This window comes from Takifugu flavidus, chromosome 1, assembly GCF_003711565.1.
Source record: "Takifugu flavidus isolate HTHZ2018 chromosome 1, ASM371156v2, whole genome shotgun sequence".
In the NCBI taxonomy this organism is placed as follows: domain Eukaryota; kingdom Metazoa; phylum Chordata; class Actinopteri; order Tetraodontiformes; family Tetraodontidae; genus Takifugu; species Takifugu flavidus.
The window spans coordinates 24,989,661-25,012,034 of NC_079520.1; the positions used below are offsets into that span (position 1 = coordinate 24,989,661).

The window sequence follows — 22,374 nt, forward strand, 5'->3', positions numbered from 1 at the left end:
ATGTTTTCGCTGATGAACTGAGTGAGTCTAGTTCATCAGGGAATTATGGCTAATTTCCATCTTTGAGGTCTTACCGTGCTTCACACTTGGCAAAAGACCCTTTGGAGTCTTTGCCACAGTTGCCGTATGGGTCTCCTGCGGAGTTAACCCTTTGAAAGCAGATGCCCGGAGCCGCTTTTGCTCCTGCGCATAAAAAGACAATAAAAAGCGATCTTTATTGAAGTGTCCACGGGCAATGTGTTCCAGTTGAGGGGGGTAAGAGGGGCTTCACCGACCTTGGCCCCAGAGTGTTATACACTGCTGCTCGTGAGTCTGGCAGATGCCATTGTAACAGTAGCCGTCCACGTTGTGACAGGCGTGGCCGTCGTGCAGGTAGACGTTCGCAGGACAGTCGGGGCTGCTGCCGGTGCAGAACTCGGGGAGGTCGCAGGAGTTGCTGGGCTCTCGGCAGGGCGTGCCTGCCGGCTTCAGCTGTGTTCAGACAACAATCATTGGGTCGAGAGAATCTCAGCAGGGTGCCTTTAAAACGGCCTCTCCTGTCGGCGTAGGTCTCACCTGGCAGTCCTGGCAGCACTGCCCGTGGGCACAAACGGCATCGCCTTTCAGAGTGCAGGTGGTGGCGTTACAGCAGGGATTCATGCATTCCTACAGGGGGGGAAGGGAAACAGAAGAAGCCAAGCAGAGGAAGAAAATATAGGTGAGGCAGCACAACGGTAAAATGGAATAATATGGCACAAAGAGTTCATATTTCTGAGCAAATATTCTGACTTTCTTATCAGGGCAGACACGGCACTATCTGGACTACCAGGAAAACCGTCAACTGAAAGCAAATAGCACGTTCAAACAATGCTTGCATCTGATGGGAGCTCATTTCGACACTTTCATCGCCGCCGTGCGAGGGAGGGTGATGGGAATACAAAATAAGGAGAGAAAGCGCCGTCCAGAATTACCTTTACTTACAACAAAGCCACATCGCGTCCTGCCTGCCAGCATTTCCATGCTATTTCTTCTGCCTGGTCAGCTGGACTGACCATTCAAGCGTTCGTCTTTGCAAAATTTGCCTTGCAGAAAGTTCTGCTTTTCAGGTGCCGTGTTTCCTCATCACATCCCATTCAGTCTCTGATTCTGCCGCTTCTTTGGCAGAGCTCAACCTGCCTGTCTGACATGCATCCCCTCATTATTGGTACAGAGGAAAGGAAAAGCAAATACCGGTATGACATTTAAATTCTACACCAGCAACGCCGCCTGTGGTCAAAGGTGCTATTGAATCAATACGAAGGGCAGCAGATTGAATGTGCTACTTTGATTATTGGCTGCAAAATCAGATTTTCTTCCTTCACTTGTGGAGCAGATGCAATATTCTAGAATATTCCTCATTACGTCCCATTTCACCATAGAGGCCATCTACCAGCGTGAGCCGTCCAGCATCTGTCTTCTCTCTGATGCTAAAGGAAGCTTTTGTACTTCCACGTTGGTCGTTGCCCGTGTGATCTCACGCTGTGGCGAGCTGACTAGACCCCCAGAGGGGTTGTGTCTCTCTCACACTCTCTCTCTCACGCCAGTAAGCCTTGGATCGTCCAGGCGGTGCGAATGAGCACCGTCAGCGTTGGGGTGGGGTAGATGGATGGAGTTGGCAGGGGACGTGGCTGACATGATGGGCCTTCCAGAATTTCACCATTAAGAGCTTTTTCCCATGGTCTCCGGGGCCAGAGGAGGCGGAGGAGTCATGCTGAAAGGAAGGAGCCGGTGATTGTGAGGATCCAAGCTTTCTAATGAGGCTTTTTAATGGTGGAAAGGGGGTACCGCCTGAGCACTTGGTGCCTGCATGGGCTGGCACAACACGGCACAGCTCTGAGGAGAGCTTTATTATCACTGCTGGCTTTGTCCCGCAGGGCTTATTGTCTTGAAGGACAAGGCCATTTTCAGCCAAAAAAGAGACTCAATGGGCATCAGAGTGAAAACAAATGCTGAAAGACAACAAAGCATTCTATTATGAATCCATTACATAATTCAAATACGCTTAATAGATGTCACTTTTTAACAGTCTTGCTATTGTTTGCCGCTACTTATAGTCATTATCATAATTAACTTTTCTTTTTGCTCATCGTACAGTGGCTTAGCGACGTGTGCCGCCACTGAGCATTTGCATGCCAATACGCAGCCATTTAAATAATTCCCCAATTTACACGATGGAGGCATCGGCGATGTCTCCTCTCCGCCAACAGTATCACAATCAGCTTCCTTCTAAACAACTCCTCAGTGGCTGAAATGAATAGATTCATCTTCAAGATGCTAAGCTCATTTTCCGGAGAGCGTTGGCGCTCACTTCAAAAGCTACAGGCTCCCCTCCCCCGACAAACACACACGCAAATACTCATTCCATTTCTCAAAGGTAGGAATTGTAATTAACTGTGATTTATGAGTAACGGTAAAGAACGGGGTCTCAATTATGGCAGGAGCTTGCTCAAAAAAAAAGAAAAAGGACGTCTAGAGGTTGAAATGCTTTATTTCCCTGACTATAGCATCTCACCTCGAGCTCTCCACAGTCACACTCCTCTCCCTCCTCCACGTAGCCGTTGCCACACTTCTGTCCGCCGTAGAGCACCTTGATCTCAGGCATGTTGAACAGACACATCCCCACTCCTTTCTCAAAGCTGGCAGTCAGGTCTTTCTTGCTGCAGCTGCTGAACACCGTTGGGAATGGGTACCTGTGAGTGACAGCAATATATTTTTGAGAAGAGGGAGGTGGGAAATGACCAAAGATCCCCCGGCAGGGAACCAATTCAGTCAGAAGTAATCAGCGCTAATTGCTGCTAATCACAGGAGCTATCAACTGCTCGAGCTCGCTAAACGCTCCAAAGCTCCATTTTCATGTGAACCGCGCAAGGCCCTGGTGACAGTGAAGGAGAGATCTGATAAGAAAGGTTTTATGGGAAAAAGAGCTGGAGGGGGAAAAAAAGCGTTTCCATTGCTGTACTTGGAGTGGCCGTAAATTTGTCTGGAAATGCAGGAAGGCGTGTTCCCAATGTGGTTTTTGGAATGGTCGGAGAGGGTGGTCTGCTCCGAGGGAAAGCCAAGATCATTGCTGCGAACCTGATGTGGTTTATTGAGCTTCCCTGTCGTAATATAGTGCCGGAGATAACCAGATGTGTGAAGGCGTGCGGGTTCTTCTTTAAAACAAATCTACAAGTAACGTGCAGAGAATTCCTGGCCTCAATTTTTATAAAAACAATTTTAGATAAAACTTTTAAATGCTCGAGCACCCAGGGTCACAACTTCCCATAAACAACAAAGCTCAGTGGAGTTTTTAATATTAACAAAACATGTTTATCTGCACTTTTCATCCATAAGGTTTAAACCCATTGGGTGCATTAATACCTACCGTAAGCTGTATAAAAACCCTCCCCGCGTCGCTCGTTGGTGACAAACCTTTCAAGCTGCCGCTCTTTGATCAACTTCTACAACTAATGCAGCTCTAAAAATGTCACGTCACTCTCCGAATGTTTTGACATGACCTCATTCTCAGCTGGCATCTGATTTCATGGGTGGAGGCAGCTTACATCAGCCACCCCCGACCGGCGCAGCCATTCCATCCGCTCTTTCCAAGGGTCGACTCGGGTGAAAGAGTGGGCACTTTGATTCGGCAAACACTCCAGATTTAGGTAAAAGAGTTTAATGACACTAAATTGCAAAATGAAAGAGCAATAAGGAAAGCTGTAATAACAGCTATTATTGTGCCCTCTTTTCCCTTCCCCTCATCGGAGTACCTCAGGGAGTCTCGCCGTGAAGAACAGCTGTCAAGGCTGCTGTTCAACAGGCGGGCTTCTTCCTGAGTGACTGCTGACTTCCTCTTTACCCTAAAACCCAGAGCCAAAATTGCTCGCTCCAGTTGCAACCTCCTGATTTGCTGCTGTGAAGTCGGCCCTGTTCTACAGTTACCCGCCCGCTCAGTCCGTGACAAATGTCGGGTCTGTCACCAGATACAAGGGCAGCTCAGGATCCAGCTGTTCTTTATGAGAGGCAATGCAGGCATAATTGTCTACCCTGAACCGGTCTGGGCTGGTGAGAGGAGAAATAATAGCTGAGCATTACGTCAAATGGAATTTAGCAGCTGCAGCCCCCGCGGCCATTAACGCAGTGCCCGGGCCAGCTAGGGTGGGCACATCTGGGGCTCATGACACACTATAGTCAAAATAACGTGACGCGAGACAGCAACTCTCCCCATGGGAGGCTGGTCCGTCACCTCGTGGAGACCTAGAATGACTCTGCAGCCTTTGGGCTTGTTGTCATCCCGTGCTCTCTTTCCATGTGACGAGCCACAGCCACGTCCACCTGCTCTCTATGAATGCTGTATTGTCTTATAAAGCTACGGTGTTCCATTAAGGACACGCTTCACATGTTCCCGTGTCAACATCTGGGCCGTGTTTGACGGCTTGCTTCAAAGGTCCTTCAGTTGATGGTTGATTGATTGTGCAAACCAATCCTGCCCCCTTTAAGATGATGTTAGAGCCTTGTTGATCGTGGATCATTCACAGATCGTTGACAAACCTCGATGATCTACCCCTGTGGTCTAACTATTTGATTATTAAATTTCAATCAGGTCAGTTAAAAGTGTATTTTTCATGGCTTCATGGTTTATTTTTCAAGCTTGATCTGACTCCCAAGTCATCAAATAATAAAACCTGTTCTCGCGATGATCACAGCAGAGCCGTCAATTTACGTTTCAACCCCTGTCTTAAAATGGTAACCATGGTGACAGAGCACAGGGGGACGGGAACATCAGAGACATCATGAGAGCACTCTCCCTGGTACCCGTGCCGTTGTTTTCCCGAGACACCCCCAGAGTCCCGCAGCAGTGGCCAGAGACTGGAGGGACTTTTGGAGGGTGCGACCTCTCACTCCCATCCACTTCAGGGAGGATACTGTAAATGTTCCAACAAATCCCTCAACAGGGAACAAGAGATGAGGTTACAGACATTCTGGCCCAGTCAGTTATTGGTCTTTTTCCTCTCATACGCCTCTTCCTCAGCACACATTACTGACTGAGCTAGTTGTGTTTAAGATTCTTCCTTAAACTAGGTGGGAATGAGACCGTATTGTGCTCGTTTGGGCTCTTTCCATACTAATAAATAATGGATCTTTTAAGGGGTAATAAGGATACGGCTGATAATTTCAGTTTGATCATATTCACACACACGTGTACATGTGCTCATGCACACGTGTACATGTGCTCATGCACACAATCAAGTGCAAATACTGCCTTTCTTTCACAATGTGAACTGGACGTGAGCTTCACAGGTCTCCCTTCTCTTCTCTCTGTCTGTATTCTTCACATCCCAGGAAAGGCCGTGAAACACATCCAGCACATCCTGCAGAGCCAGTTTATGTCACCGGTGTTCAGCCATAAATCTCTGATCAGGCTATGAATCACATCCCCCAGCCCTTTCAGTGATGCATCAGCTAAAACAGTTTTCCACCATCCTTGTGAAGAGTCTTTATAAAAAGGGGAGCAACGCTGGCTGATTTTTAAGAGCTTTAAAGCGACCTGCTCCTTCACGACACATTTATTATTAAGTTTACGGCCTCCTTTGTGAATGACATTACGTGATATGATCTGTTGTGGCCTTTTTATTGCCTGGTGTGAGATGTAGACAGAGAAGAGCATTTTCAAACTGATTTCCCAGTGGACCCAATTAAACAAGACATACTGGAGAGTGCTCGCTCTTCAGTGGGTCACATTTCCATGGCACGACTTAGACTCTATTTCTTTGATTCCTAAATATTGTATGACAAGGGAAATCTATATGTGTGTGTCTGTTTGATGATCCTGCTTTGCAGTTATCATTCTACTTGGGGCCTGACCCATGGGTGCAGGGACCATGTCTTAATAATGCATCCCCGTCTCTGCCGTCGCGTCTTGGCATAAAAGATGCGGTCCCGTTGCTTTGCAACTCATTAGGCGAACACAGATTACATGCAAACCCCTGCTGTTTAACTGCTACTTTGCAGTTACCAGCTATTGTGCAAGCGAAGAAAACAGCAGCAGAAACATAAACAATGGCAGCTTCTCCATACATCTGGATACAAGCTGCTTGAACTCATGAAAGCACTCCAGCCACTGCGGTGTTGTTCTTTTCTTCTTTTACGCCTGATTTTGAGTTAAATGTGTTACTTCTGTATCCATGGTTTTAAGGTTTGGGTTATTTTTCACTCTATTTGCATGTGTCAATTCTAATTTACTTCCTACTTCTTTTAAAAGCTCTGCTATTGTGTGCGTGCCTGTGTGTGAACGTGTGTGTGTTTTCTTTTATCTCCTGTTTCCTGGTTTTTATGTCCTTTATTTTCATCTGTCCACTCCCTTTCAATGCTTCTCGTCTGCAGTGCTCTTTATTTTTCGCACCTTTCCTGTTAAGTGTGGGTTTTCTGTAGCTGGGTGTTTGAAATGTTACTGCCTCTCTGTCTTGCCAGACCTTGTGTTCAAGGAATAATGGATGTCTGTTTTCTTCTTCCTTCCCCCAAAGCATCTGCTTTTTGGACAAAGGTCCAAACCAAACATAATCCTAAAGCACCAAAAGACTAATTTCACAAAATCTTTCAAGAAAATGCAAATCAAATTCTTTATTGTTATGTGCGTATAAAAAACCCTTACTATTTTAATGCTTATTTCATCACTGCATGTGGTTTGACCCCTCCAAAGGCTTATCCCACCTACCGGCATGCTCTGTATTAATCACATACCAGCATGATTGTGTGTATGGACATCTACATCTCAGCCCTCCTCATTATCAATGCACAAGTATTATATTTGCAAGGTTGTGTTTTAATCTCAAAAGTGAACCTCTGTTCTTGGAGCAAACAGTTTGTGACATGACAGACTTTACAAACACACGCGTGCCCTGCTGTATTTAAATCCTCTTTCCTGGAACGCGTCAAAAGGACCACAAGTTTGGGGGAAAACGTTCCACTTTGTTGATGAGAGAGCCGAGCGAGTTGACCAAAGGTCACAACCCAAGTAAAATAAACATGCCTAGAATCAAACCATCCCACGGAGCAACACAAACCTAAATGGCCTCAGAGTGGCCCCAGTTCAGAGCTGAAGGGTGCAGTTGAGAGATGGATGGAGCTGAGTAGGCGACAATTATTTGGCCACCGTGAGTCAGAAACAAGCAGTGTTCTGTGCACATGTGCACCAGGCGCTGGGACAGTACGAGCTTCTGCCCACCACCCATTACCTCTAAACCTCAAAACCCCAGTATCATAATATGACCTGGAACACTGACAATAGAACAAACAGGACACGTTGTGCTTGACTAACGATGGCCACGCTCTCCCATCAACTATGGGAAAAAAGCAGTTTCAGCAGCCGCGCACGTGGCCAAGTGGTGTTTAGCAGTGTGGAACAGCAAAGGGGACTGGACAGGACCTGTGGGACGCAGCACAGCCTCTGGCAAGGAGCGTGTGAGGCTGACTCTGAATTTAACTGAGGATGCAGGCTGAGAGAAAACATTCTAAACATCCGTATTTAGATGCATTGTGTCCTTAATCCCGGATTAAATAGCAAAGAAGCCTCTTAAAACAGGAACATGTCGCGTTATTCTCCCATCGGCAGCGATGAAGGAGCTGCAGAGCCGAACAAAAAACTGGAAAAATCCTGGATTATTGAGTTATTGTCATCTGTGTTTCCCACAAACTGTCATTATAACATTTACAGGTCGTCCTGATGGATGACTTCAGACTTCATGATATTTTTAAACCTCGACTCCTGAAACTGTATAATAGGCAGTTTTCAAAGGTGGTTAAGTATTTATTTGAATCAGCAGAGAGAGATTTTCCGACATTAAACTTGCATGCGTGTCAAAGAATAGATTCACTCAAACTGCCTGCGAATACGGAGGAGAAGCCAGAGGAGACGGAGTTGGAGAAAGACAAAAAGAGTTCATCTGTTTCTTCTTTTTTTCTAATTCTAGGAAACGGGCCTGGACCAAAAATAAAGCTCCATCAGAGTTAAATATAAGCCTACATCTTACAGCTGTTTACGAGTGAAAAATGAGGAAGAGCGTTTATTTTCCCCTGATTTAAGGGGGTTTTCTCAATATTTTTTCTTCTCCCTTAGGAGACTCATGGACCAACGTTACCGTGCACATTTGCATCTCCAGTACACGTATCCCTCTTTTACTATAGTACGAGCTCTAATAAAGATTTATAACGACATCTTGGACATCACTGAGCCACCAGTCACTCAACGCTGGACCTCTTAGCCAGGTTTTCTTCATCAGGCTCTTCCGGAGGACATGCTTCCAGCTGAGCTCTGGGCGCCGTCTCGCTACTGACACCAGTACAGGACGGAGCAGCCGTGTGCTGAGCTCCACCGGTCTCGCTTTTGCACGGCGACAGGAAGTGCCGTCCATCTTTATACATTGGAAATGTTCTGCAGCTCACAGAAGGACTCCTTGGAAGGTGCACTGTCACTGAACCGCCGCTTTCCTTCTGAAAATGACTCATATTGCCTCAAGGCAACAACAGCTGTCAGATCCACCATAACCTCACGGTCCAGCAGCTTTAACGGTGTTATATCTTTGCCACATTGAATTGCGAAGGGGGACAGTGTGGAATAACAATACGGGCGTTGAGAGTGACGGTTCAAGCTTGCTGCTGGCTTGATGAATGCAAACTAAATGTGGGTTTTAGGGGTTTTTAGATTGGTTTTCTCAGCCAAAATGCACTGGAGCTGCAGCTGACATGAACCACCGAAAGCTACTCACCCGGTGGAGGGAGTCATGATGCAGCCTCCGCGATCGGCCGTGACTCTGCAGCCGCAGCCCCTCTCCGGCGTGTCGTGGTTCATTCCGAAATTGTGCCCCAGTTCGTGGGCCAGGGTGACTGCGGCTCCCAGAGGGTTGTCCGAATGGTCCTGCAAGTGGACAAAAGTGCTGCGTTGATGTTGAGCTTTCCCGCCGTTAAGATATCAACAAAGACTTTGGTAATACCCTGTGGAAATCAATCACTAAATCAAGTGTTTCATGCACATTGAGATTAAAGCGAGGAAGTGGTTGGAGTGCTCCCTTGTTGCTGCGCTAAAGTGAAAAATGAAAGAAGCGACTGCGGGCTGTCTCTTTCATTCTGCTATGCTCGCTAAAACGGAGCCAGATGTGCTGCTTCGTCCTCACAAACGGAGACATGGAACCGGGCGAGAGACGTGAGCTGAAGGCACGGGCTGCAGAGATGCGCGGCGAGGACCGGGTGGAGGAGTGAAAGACGGCAGAGATAACCTGCAAGGTGTGTAAAACACGAACACGTGAGGCGCCCGGATAAATAATGGAGCGGTGGCAGCAGCACTTCATGGATGAGGGGGCGATGCTGCGGAGCACCTCTCCTGCAGAGTCTTCTGTCATCGTGCATAATTCAGCAGTCAGACCTGCACTCGGCTGAAATTAACGGTCATCGGATCTCCATATTTAACAGAGAACTAGCTCTGCAGCTATGAACCCGCTCCGATCCGCGAGAAAAACCCTCACTTCTCCCAGCTCATAAGCGCCTGGGAAGCTTTCAGAAAATGCCACCGTCTGCATTCTGTTTCACGACACCGCTGAAATTAGCGTAACATTCCGGTAAGTCGGGGTTCCAGATGTTTTGGGAAGTAATGATTTCTGTTTGGAAAAATAACAACGGGAGCCACGGGGGGAAAAGGGAACCTAATGAGTCCAAAAGGTTCTCCGTAAATGAACAAAGACAATTCAGACAAGGTCGTGGTTAGCCCCACGGCAAAGTCTGCGGTTTAGAAACTAATCATTTACGTCCTCTCCGTCTGCGTCAGCTTGCACAGCTCAGTTATAAGAACTCCTCACTTTGCCATCTGGGAGAGCACGGCGAAAAGACCAGCTGGGGACTAGCTGAAAGCCTTACCTCCAGTCAGCCCCTCACTGTCAGATGCTTTTGTGTATTCAATAAACACTGATTTGTCAAATCAAGGACACGATACGCAACATTCCGTGGTTTTTCTGGGGAAAAAACACCCCAGTCTGTGGCAAACTCACCCCTCCAAACCCTTTTAAAAGTTCATGATGTGAGAAAGGAAGAAGGTGGAGAAATGGAAGGGGGGGTGTACTCTCTGGAGGAGGGTTACGGAGGGTACGTACCATGACGATTCCACCTGACTGCTCAGCCGTGCACATGCTCATGATGGGAGCCATGCCAATGGTGGTGCCCTGGAAATACACCCCGCTGAAGGAGAGAAAACAAGATGGTGTCACTACAATTCCTATCGGGACCCTGAGCCCGCCCCACAAACAGCTGTCAACGCTGTCTTCATTACACAGTGAAGAAGGAAGGGTTGGGAATGCTGGTCCTGCTTGGTTGCTCTGAAACAGCATGGGGGTCACTTGGTTCAGGTAGTTAGATAGTAATTTGCCCGCTGACTGGGTGTTGAAAACAAACAAACTGGCTTTCCATCAGAGTTTAGCAACGCTACACAGCGGTATGCTAATTGGAAAGCTGTCAAATGCATTATGTTCTCTGTTGTGTTTAACATCATTCATATCTGTGGCCAGTAGAATTTCGATGACGATAGATCTCACTACATTTTACATATCGTCTGTTAACTGGCAATTTTCCTGTCACACGCTCTCGCTAACTCCACTTTCATTGGCTCGAATGCGATACAATTCCCAAACCATTAGACGGGCTCTGATTTGCAGATGTTTTGTCAAAATTATGGTCAAGCTGTTGTTAAGGGACACTCTTAAACTGGTAATTTGTGTCAAAAGAGGCTGCCGTTCCCTGTTTTACATGGACGGAGCGTTCGTGGAGCAACTCCCTGTCGCATTCCTGTAGAGTTTCAAATCTACATGAGCAGATGAACCTTATTAGCTGAGCGTTGTCATGCGGCCTCTGAGGGAGGAGCTTGACCTTCCTCCAGTCCAGGAACTCATGCAGAGTGGTGAAGGGGTCCTGAGTGATGGGACACTTGTCCACATCGCTCCACACCTCCAGACCCACCAGAGCCACGCGGATGTTCAGGGCTCTGTAAAACTGCAGATGGAGAGAGGAAACACTTCTGTTACTCCCTTCACTGTTTTATAGGACATTCCAACACACGCGAGTCTCTTAAACATGACAAAATGTCTCTGAGCAAACGCCTCAACATAAATCACAGCACACTTTTGCCGCGGCGACATAATCTGCCCCTGATGTTTTATTAAAGCGCATCCCACGGCCGGTTGCACGGACGCAACCTTTTCGCAATATCTCCCGCTCCAGTTATGGAATTGATTACCCGTTCCTAATCCAATCAGCCTATACTCACAGGTGGGTGACTCTCAAAAGGCTGGCCGCGTCCTGGAACAATTCACATTTCTACACTTCATTCCCTCTGTTGATTTGATTGTTACCTTGTCCACGTAATTGGCGATCTCAGCTAGCCGCTGCTTGACCTTCTCCATGTCCTTGCCTTGCTTCTGAAACTGAACAACAGCGGCAAACAAAATAAAGCAAGGGGACCAAAAGGTGATCCGACTTTTGGAATATTAATCGCCATCAAAGATACTGCTTGGGAAATATGTCACATGACAGTCTTGGGCTTGCACTGTAGCCGCAGGCACTGTGGTTGTAGCCGCTATCATCAAAGGCGCTCCGACTAGAGAGATAACCTCGTCCTCCACCAGCAGTTTTATATTTTATTTCCCCCCAGTTTCTGTGAATCTCTAGTGTTCAATGTTGACCTTTGTGTCCAATGTCCTCTCTTTATACTCTGGGATTTATAGTCTCATTTGGAAATCCAGACATGTGTGCAGAAGGTCGTAGGGTGTAGGAGAACATAGAGGCCTGTGACAACAAGGAAGAGGTGAGGGCGTCTTATCTCGGTCTCAAGGGGGCAGAGGGGGGCAGCTACGAGTCCTGGGAAACCCCTTACCATGGAAATGAACATTAGAGGGTGAAGATGTGTGACGGCACGACCTCTGCTTACCTCTCTGTTATCAGCCACGATGATCAGCTCCACATACTTGGTCGTAGTCTGGACATGGCGCTTATGCTGCAGAGAGCGGGCCGAAGGAGGAGATGCACGGGAACAGGAGGAGGGAAAGGGTGCAGGAATGATAAAGAGAGGGGAGGGGAAGGGGATTGATGTTAATAGGACACGCTTAAGGACATCTCTCTGGAAAAGGACACCTTTAATTTAGCAGGTGGAGGCTCCATATGGCTTTTCAGCAGAACCACAAGGAGGCGGGAACAACAGTAAGTGGCTATGCATCAAGTCTGACCCCAAAACAGCCTCTAAGGTCAGGCAGACCTTCGACTACGCTCTCATGGAATAAGCTCGGAGCTAATACATCACTGCTTTTCTCTGGCACACCTTTCAAAATGGGGTCAAAATGCAGCAAATAAGGTGACAATTTGTCCAAAAGATGACTGTCGGCTTTATTTCCAGCGTATCGGCAGCACAATGAATCAGGCATTAGAAAATATCCAACGAGGTTTGAGCCTTTTTGAGCTTCACATGACACCAAACCCTCCCAACGAGTGAATCAATTTACACTAATTATAACAGAACCTAAATTAAAAGTCATATCGTGACCTTTCACCCTGTTTTTAATAGCTGAGTTGACGCTTGATGGACCTTATGGTGGACCCTATATAGAACTGCATATAGAAACACACAAACGCAAATTCCATACTATCGTGCTGGCTGAGAGTTCTGCTTCCACTTTATGGCCAGCTTTCAACCTGAGCTGCTTTATCCTTGCTGGCCTGGCAGTCTGGATCCTCTCCGCTCTTATCTGCCCTCAACACAGATAAGCCAGAACCGGCGAATGTGCTCCAAACGCAACCTTTAGTGATAACCAAGTCTTAAGGAGGACAGAGGAGATGAGAGACACACACACACACACACACACATAAAAATGCTACATTCAATCAATGTAGCGGAGCTCCTGGAGAATTTCCCACCCAAATGTCCCTCTTGTTTTTCAAGTAAAACTCAAATTCGTAGGAAATTCAGCATCCGACAGTTCTACAGGGAACTATTAATATGTTTCCTTTCAAATGGAGAAAGAATATTTGCATTTTTCTTCCATAGGCTCGAGGTTTACACACAAATGCCGCATCAATGGCGCCGGCGTAAAATGAAAACGGGAAAACGGTGTTCCTTGACAAATGAAAAGCAAATTTACCGGAGCAAACGGATCGGGGGTTCGGACGTAACGCTGCTTTGTGATTCCACTCCCTTTAGCTCCTCCAAGATTCTCAAACTCACAATTGAGGGAAAAACCGACACCCAATCCATCAAAATTAAATGCGTGCATTTAATATTCCGCCCCAATATTCAATTTCAAGGAAGACGGAGCACTCTGGAACCCTCCGCCGTGTGTTTAGGTTCCACGTCTCAGACTCTGAGCCCAAGGCAGTCTGCAGGAAACTCATCGCCTTAGCTAACCGTCGTATCTCTGGACACGTCCCCACCACACCTGACACTCATCACCCCTCGCCAACACGCCGCGCTATCTTTTGACCCCCGAGGGGAGCTTATCGGAGCGGCGGCGGCACGCCACGGCGTCCAGGTGAGGCATGCCGAGCTCTTCAGATGCAACGCGGCGCTCACATACGAGCAGAATATCCTGTTTGGAAACGTGACAAAGAAATAGACGCCATTTTGAAACAGCACCTGGTGACCGTTGTGATCGAATCATCACCGCCGCCGCAAACACGGATGCCCAGAAAACAGACAAGGTCTCCTCTGTTTTATGGAAATGAATGATTTATTACCAAACTACAAACAAATGTTTTAGCTTCGGCCTCTCCTTTCAAGTCCCCGGACATCTGTTCCATCTTTCGCAGCGGCTGTCTGGATGGATTCCCTTTGTTCTGGCCACCGCCGCCATCCCGCAGTAGATGACTGGAGTCTGTTTTCACCTTATCGGCGCTCATCCCCTTCAAAGCCCCTATCCTTGGACCTTTATGATTCATCCCTGCACTCTATAGGGCGAGCAGAGGGTGTTTCGGTCTGTGTCCCACCGCAGCCTGATCTCGCTCTCGGAGCCAGCGTTGCCACTTATCAGCCCATGTACCTTCTAACGGTGTTTATCGGCCCCCGCTTTCCATACTCGCCGCTAATGGACGGACGGAAGAAATGAGTGAATAATTCAACAAGCAGTGGATTCTAAAATACACAGCAGGCCACTTAACGCCATCTACATTGCAAATCCTCAACAACAGTTAGGGTGCAGAGTATTGTATTTATAATCCGTGAGTCAGAATCCAAATACGGAGCGCGGTGAGAGGACATTTTTCACTTTGGCAGCTCGGTACAGGATATTCTCTCCTCGCAGTCCTTTTCAGGGCACAGTGAAGCACCAGGCCGAGGGAAGCAGAGCCAAAGAGCTCAATTAGTTTTAAATGTTGGGAAGTCTTGGTGAGTTTAAGGTGCTATTGAGTCAAAATTGATTTTTGGAGAAGAAGCAATTGGAGTTTTTGTGCATGCGCGGGAGCTTCGGTACAGAGGAAAGGAAAATGTAAGAGATTGTGAAGCTTCGTCGCGACGTGGTTTGCTGCTTATATGTTTAATGCTTGTGCCCTCCCACGTGCCCCTGTTTGCATCAGAAGCAGGAAGCGCTCGCTCGCACTCCCACGTCCTCATGGTGCACCATCGGAACACAGCCGATCGCTTGATTCACCTCAAAAAATGTAAAACGAAGGCAGGATGGGCAGAGGTGTGAATGCACAAAGCAACAGGCGAGCGTGACCCTTACTCTGGAGCCGAAGGTCCTGAAGGGGCTGCTGTCGGCAGCTCCACCAGGAGACGAGAGGTTGGAGTGGTGGCCGCAGGTGCCCGCGGCCAGCCCCAGGTGTTCGGCCGTGTAGATCCAGTGAGTCCCATCGGTGTGTTCAGGTGAGGGTTCCAGTACGTAGGACGTGTCTTCAAGTGATATGTAGCCTCTGCAGGGAGAGCAGCGATAACACGCCTGTCAGATGTGTGGAATGTCCCATCAGGGGTCTGTGAGCAGGTACAGGTGTGTCCAGGTCATATACACGTGCGCCCCCACCCAGGAAGGCTGATGCAGCAGCAGGAGCACAATATGTCTTGTACGTACATTCCCCACGTCAGCGAGTACGATTCACTTTGACAGCTGAGCCGATCGTATCACTTTGACCTTTCTCTTGCCTTACGTGTTCCTCTTCCTTCACTCTCCTCCGCCCTCACCTCTGAGATTTAAAGACACAGCCTGGATGAACTTCGAGATCACGGCGACCCGTCCTGCGATCAATTAGTCCCGGCACGCTGATCAACCCCCAACTTTCTGTCCAATTAGTTTCATTTTTATTTGCAGGAAAAACTGCAGTAAAATAACATAAAACAAATAAATGTTGGGGCTACAGCGAAGGCTCCCGCAAGGGAATCACTCAGCACACAGTTCAGAGCTTTGGCTGGGCTGCAAAAACATTCCTGATGCTTTCCAATGATATTACTGAGATCATTAATTATACTTGAAACGCGGCGACATTATAACTTCTCATGACTCCCAAATCCCGTGAGGAGTGCAAATGAGTTGGGTGTCACAATCTCTCTGACTGCAGACTGCAGAGTGTCAGCCCATAGCTTAGCTTCATTCCATAGACTGTACCTGCCTGTTAGCCTTGTGATTAGCCTGACATCTTCATTAGGCCGGGTAACAATGATGGATGACACCTCTGATAACACATTCTGGACAATACAGGCAACAGAACATCACTCACATCTTGCAAAGAGGCTTAAATCACGCAAACAACACAGCCGAAGGGCTGGCGGGGCTTCGGTTAGTGATCTGAACCAAGGAAAAGCCTTTAAATGAGTAATTTAATGCTTTCAGCAAGTTCAAACGGTGGCATTTTTGGGTGGAGAGGCACTGATTAAAATCCAGCACTGGCACTGAAGAGGAGCAGGAAAGGCAAAGCAGGGAGGCTCGCCGGCACGTTAGCATGCAGAGTCACCTTCCCCGGGTTGCAGGTGCTTTCTGTCAAAGCGTTTAGGGGCCGCGTTCACCTTCCTTTATCTTGCATCTCAAAAAACAAAGGAGGTAAGCGCCAAGGCAAGGTGAGAACACTCCCAGAGCTGCCTGAAAACAGTTTCAACTACCACAAACATGTCTGGTGGTAGTCTGGTCCACTTGTGACCCATCTTCTGGTGGTAACTGACAGCTGAAGATCAAGTTGAAGGCTTGACTGCACACATGCTAAAGCTAACATGTCACTTTTTTAGGTGAAATTTTTATTGTTCAAACACTCAAGGAAAGTTAAAGCAGCAACACACATCACAGAAGCGATGTTCCTTGAAGTGGAAAATTATCAGCTAGTACCAGAAACCAGAATTTTATGTATATGAGTGGAGAACAGGTGATTTGGATTCAAAACACATAGAGAACAGGGCACTTTGTGCTAATATAAAGTGAAAACAATTATTTAAAGCACATTTGCTGGCCTGAATCAGCATTTATTGAGAGAAAATGGTGCATTTTAGAAGCTGCTGCTTAAAAAATGGTTTGGTATGAAATAGATCTGCTAGCGGAAGCATAAAATTGAATATTAAGCCAGTTAGCATGGATTCCATGCCCATTGTCACAATAAAAAATGAGACACTTACTTAACACCGGTGCAGGTGCTGAGGCTGACATCCGAGTTGATATGACCCTCCACTTCACCGTGGTAGAAGCAGTTTGCCTGTGGCAGCACAGAGAAAATGAGCATTAAAATTCAAAACAGGAAGTTGGACCGGTGTGAATGAATGTGTCTTTGGGTTTATGCAGAGCACAACACTGGTTCCCGATGATAACAGTGAAATATGAGCTAATTAACGGTGGGGAATGCGTTTCTTTTCTTTCCTCTTTTTTCTTTTTTGCAAGGTTAGCAGCACCCATTCCCAGTCATCGCCACGGGCGAATGAGAGCGGAAATCTGTGCAGGGTTTCGCATTTCCCGGCACAAAACCCACCGGCAGCTGACGCATTCCCAGGTACCAGCTCTCGAGGACCACCTGTCAGGCTGCAGTGCGGAGCGGAGAAAGTAAATTAGGCTTATGTTTATTGAAGCAGCCCTGCCAACAAGAAGGCGGAGAGGAAATGTCTGCTTTGGCGTGAAAACATTCCTCCTGTTACAGTTAAACAGGCGTCCTCAGGTGAAGGCACACTAGGTCCCTCCTGCCACCCTGACTTAGGGAAATTTAAGTTTTCCACTCTCTTTTGGCTGCTTTCACACCCAGAGGGTGGCAGTAAATTTCAATGGCCTGCCTCCGTCTGGGCGCCTGCAGAGTGTAAAATAGGAGTCTTAGTCTTGCTGTAAAGTAATTAAGCAGCAAGACCAAATATAACGAACGGTTAGAAATGTAAACAGCATTTTCTTACATCTGAATTTCAAAAACATGACTGGACCATTTAGCAGAGGAGCAGAGACGGGGTAATTACTGAGCTAATTAGGTAATTGGTTGCAAACACATTTGCCAAATTAGTTTGAGCGGTGATACTTTGTCAATATGTGCTTAGGCGCTCCCAGAGGAGCAGAAAAATCAATTAGCAGCTAGAACATTAAAATATTTGACTTCACGCTTTTGTTTCATGTGTACTATCAGAACTCTAAACATGTTGCTCTGCACTCAATGCTAATGAAATATTCTGACTTCAGATTCCTTTAGAAACTCAACGATTTGGAAGCAAATCCACTCAGGGTAACACTAGCAATTATGTGTGATTAAATTAGATTTCAGGGAACCAACAGAGGTCAGCGATTGGCATTGAAGACTTGTTTAAAGGCGGATGATCCTTCCATAGAAAGTATGCAGAGGGCACACTTGTGCACCTTTATTTTAGGAGGGGCAAAACAAAAAGTCAAGGACTGTCTTCAGAGGAACTCTTTCACTTTTTCACATTTTGCTTTCAAGCTCACAATTAATCTGGGGAACTTGACATCACAGGTTTGATCGTAGCTCCCTCCTGCAGTCCTCTGTGGAGGTTTAGCTGTCTGGGGGCGCAGAGGTGAACGACCCAGGGCAAATGTAGCCAATAATTATGAGCGTGGAGACAGATCAAGGTATGCTTGATGTCAAATTCAACAGGAGGATGAAAGTTCAGCTGAAAACAAAAGTTGAGTACGTTCACAGTTGCTGATGAAACCTGGGGAAAAGCACAACCATGCTAATGTTAGCAAGAGAGGAGAGCACAGAGGACGTTGGGCCACGCTCTAGAGCAGGGTTGGGCAAATCCAGTCCTTGAGGGCCGGATTCAAGCCAGACTTTCTGTCCTACAGGTAAATACTCTCACCTGGGGCTCCATTTACCTTGGTGAAAGCGGTTTCTCCATGGTAGGATGCAAAATCTGGCTGGATTCCAGCCTTTGTGGATTGGACCCATCAGAGGAGGTCAAATCCATTCCTCGAGGGTTGAATTCAAGTCGGGATTTGCATCCTACCAGGCAGAAAATGCTTTCACCAAGGTAAAGGAACCCCAGGTGAAAGTGTTTACCTGTAGGACAGAAAGTCTGGCCTGGATACGGCCCTCCATGCCCACCCCTGCTCTAGAGCAAGGCTGCGCCCATCTGGTCTCAGAGGGCCACACTCCAGCCAGGTTTTCCGTCCTACCAGGTAGAGCTTTCACTGGGAGATGTACTTTCTGCCTAGTAGGACAGAAAACCTGGCTGGACTCCAGGACTGGATCAGCGCACCCCTGCTTTAGGGTATCCAATCAATCTAATGTGCGTGTTTTTGCATGTGAGAGGAAAACCCACGCAGATGTGGCAGAACAGGCAAACTCCACATGGGAAAAAGTTAAGGTTCACGTTTTCATGGAGCATTAATTTAATAATAAGCCCTGAAGTGCGGACATCATGTAATTTTTGCATGGTGAGGAGGAGCAGTGCTGGATTTAGAGCAGGAACTTAATGCTGCCACCTCATGTTTCTTTAATGAGATCATGACTGTGATCCATTGATATAAGGGATATGAATAACCTCTTTGCAGGAAGAAACGGCGCATAACTTTATTTCTGCAGGAAAGATTATCAACACATTATAGGGGGAGGAAAACCCGGATGTGAACGCTGCTCTGTTTAAAACACGGTGCATCCATCATTCCACACTAATGTGGCGATTCACTTTCCAATGGTGTAGCTTTAGCAAGGGCAGTGGTGTGTGGAGTTTAGGTTCAGTGGGAATGAGAGAGGATGTAAAACAGAGAGAGGGAACCGAGGGAGAGCTGAATCATGCTGAAATCACTCCCAGCAGTGACACATAACTGAACCCTTTGGATCCTTTAGCCAGATCAGTATATCAGCCTCCTCCCAGCCGGCAGGACAAATAAATTAGCCATGAATCAGTCTCGGAAGACCTGGTCAGTTCCAGTAAAAAAAAGACCCTCCCGTGAAGATCTGGCAGCGCTCATGGGAGAGGGATGAGGGATGGAGGTCTGGTTCGCAGGATGCAGGTTACTTTCACCACTTCCTCACTCCACCCTTGCAATCGTTAACGCGCCCGTCCATCCAGGAGATTAGTCCATGTCGGTCCAGGAGATCGTAGACACAAAATCGATACGAGTAAAAAAAGAAGAAAAAAAAGAGGAGTTTTTTCCACTGATTTCAGTTCAATCATGGCCTCTTTCTTCTGTGCTTGGAATCAAAACAAATTCATTGTGAGATCTTTATCCCTTCAACATGCATATAAATGCAACACTTTTGTTTTTGCTCCCATTTTCATGAGCCAAACTCAAAGATCAAAGATTTTTCCTATATAAAGGCCCGTTTCTCTGGAGAATACTTGGCCAGCCGGCAGCAGGAAGGTCCACCAGAGCTCATATCCAGCCCCCAAGATGGCCCAAGCGGGTTACGCAACCAAAGGATTTCTGGACAAACTGTCAGAAACTGTCTCGGGGAAGCTCTTCAGCACACTCCTCGTCCTTATCGGGGTCTCGAGTGACTTGAGGTGGTTATGAGATCCTGAGGCCCATTAGCTCATGTTGCAGCGTGATCAGGGGCGACTCACTGGACATGTGAGCCGTTGAGTGTTTGGGGTCTTCTGGATCGGCGTAGATGACAGCGTGCAATGTCCTACAGCCATTGAAGAGAAGAGGACCAACAGTCCATAGGCCACAATCAACAACCGGATCCACTCTATGAGGAGGAGACACGTTACGGTGGATGGGTCCACCCAGCGGACCCCCCAAATACAGTAAAGCTGCACATTTTAGAGGCCTTTTAATGCACCTGTGGATGAATTATCAGCACAGAATGCTCACCAGTTTACACACATTTATGAACAATATTTGAAAAGGAAAAGGCCTTTTGTGTCTTTGATCTTCCATCTAATGAAAAATGGGAGCAAAAACAACAAAGATTCTATAGCATTATGCCCAGGTTTCATCCGTCATTAAAAACATTCATTTTAGTCAAAGCCTGGTAATAACTGAGCGGGCCGGTGACCGTCTCACGGATGTCTCTGCTGGACACGTGTGGCTCGCTCATTATTGAATTTGGCTAATCTCCTTTGTGGATCGGAGAATAGGTACGCCTGGATTTTGCACAGAAATGGCCATTATCAGGCCGAAAAGATGCCTGGACAAAAAAAACAAATTCCACGAGTGAATCTGAGCAGCTGAGGGAAAAAACTAATTTCAGGATGATTCAATGTCTCTATTTAATATTATTCATTCCTCGATAATAAGCACAATTTAATAAGCCTGGAGATCATGTAGAAAAAGACTTTCATATCCAATATATTAGTTTATTTTTGTTTTTTTAGGTACTCTTATCAAATGTAAAAGTGATTTTCTGAGTAAATTAATGTAGATATGAGCTGATAAGGTTGCCGATGCTGAATTATCTGAAGCGCTCGCAGCGTGTTTTGGAAAATGTTTTTTTAGCTTTATATTCAATTGATTAAACATTTGGTAGTAATCTTCCCTATAATATCAAATTAGGGTCAAAAATATTTTCAAAAAGTAAAAATACAATGAATTTGTTGATATTTTGAGCCTTAATTCTCGGTCTGTTGCAACTTTTCCGCTTTTCTGCGGAAACTCGTATTAGCTGGTGTTAGCGAACAAAGCTAAACCCAGTAAGCTCTTTTGTGTTCAGGCACATCACATAATTGGACAATTACCAACTTCGAATGACATTTTCTGAGGTAAACAGAACACAAGACATATCAGGAGTTCTGTAAATCTGCTTTTGCAGCCCATCTCAGACGCAGCTGCTGGGTATTTCTGTCGCTGTGACATCTTTAGTTTCCTGCGTAACACTCTGCCCACAATCTGTTATGAAACACCTGAGCTGTTACCTAAAACGCAGACGCTTGTCTGACCTCTGTCCCCCTTTTATTTCATCAAATATGAATCGGCCGGCGGAAGCAAAAACAGGCCTCCCACAATTTCATAGGGAAAAGTCGGTCTCGCTGCAGAATCGGCTTTTTCTTTGACCCTGACAGAATAAAGCAGCTTTAAGAAAGAAAAGGCCAAAAACAGTAATAACTGTTGGGTGGCTGATGAAAAAAAGAGTTCAATGCGCCAGGAATAATTTAGAAAATAGATTATGAGAGTAAAAAAACATACCGTGAAGTCGTGAGTGCCTGTGACCACTGTGCCGTCTTCTAGGTAATGGGTTTCTGTGTAGTTACTTGCAAACAGCCCGCTGAAAAGGAAAGAGACAGGTGAAGCTTCCGCCACAGCGTTCCAAAGTGTAACACTTTTAATAAGGAGTGAGATCCATTAAGGTGTCAGCCTGCGATAGGAGAAAGGAAACGTTACAGTAGGAGATTATAAAATTGATTTCTATTGTTTCACAAGCTACATGTATGCAGCAGAAATCCAATAATAATCCATAACTCATTCCATGTGACGCGGCAGAGCAGCGGTTGGCTAAAGGGTGCCGGACCCTCGCAGGAGGTCATGAGCGGGAGGACACGTGCGATCTGATAAACGCTGGGAGAGGAGGTCGACAGGAAAATGGAATGGGAATCAACAGCGGTTCTCTCTGGGTTTACCAAGTGATCCATTAACAGTAGAGATACCTGAGAGGTGGATCCTGCTTTGGTGCAAAGGGAATCAGGTGTGATATTCACACCGAAACAAGGCTCCATCAGTTTATCAAGGCCGATCTCCGCCCCCCAACCAGAGCCCTCCTCCCCTCCTGGGCTGGATGGTCATATGAAAGCAGTCCTGTTGTTGTCCTCCGCCTCTGTTTTCTGTTTTTGGATGCTAATCCTTTTCCCTGATTGATTAGCTTCCCGCTGACTCGTGTTCCAGAACTTTGTGTCCGATTTGGAAGCCGTTGGGTCTGTGTGGAAGTTGTATTGCACAGCTGCACTTGTTTCCTCAGTGCACGTTGTCCTTGTCCCTGGAAAAGCACCTAGAAGTTGGCTAGAAGTTGAACCCA

General features: G+C 46.7%; 1 protein-coding gene across 1 annotated transcript in view; it reads right to left on the minus strand.

Annotated features, from left to right (window-relative positions):
* Positions 1-21,707, minus strand: part of LOC130535790 (disintegrin and metalloproteinase domain-containing protein 12-like) — a gene marked incomplete at its 5' end in the record, with an annotated part of 29,309 nt that extends 7,602 nt beyond the window's left edge. Inside the window, 12 exons of the mRNA XM_057051083.1 lie at positions 75-183; positions 276-471; positions 556-645; positions 2,531-2,708; positions 8,763-8,911; positions 10,137-10,221; positions 10,859-11,028; positions 11,388-11,459; positions 11,963-12,028; positions 14,742-14,928; positions 16,610-16,686; positions 21,552-21,707. Of these exons, the coding sequence (XP_056907063.1) occupies positions 75-183; positions 276-471; positions 556-645; positions 2,531-2,708; positions 8,763-8,911; positions 10,137-10,221; positions 10,859-11,028; positions 11,388-11,459; positions 11,963-12,028; positions 14,742-14,928; positions 16,610-16,686; positions 21,552-21,707 (1,535 nt within the window). The remainder of the gene's footprint in view (positions 1-74; positions 184-275; positions 472-555; positions 646-2,530; positions 2,709-8,762; positions 8,912-10,136; positions 10,222-10,858; positions 11,029-11,387; positions 11,460-11,962; positions 12,029-14,741; positions 14,929-16,609; positions 16,687-21,551) is intronic.
* Positions 21,708-22,374: the final 667 nt, after the last annotated feature.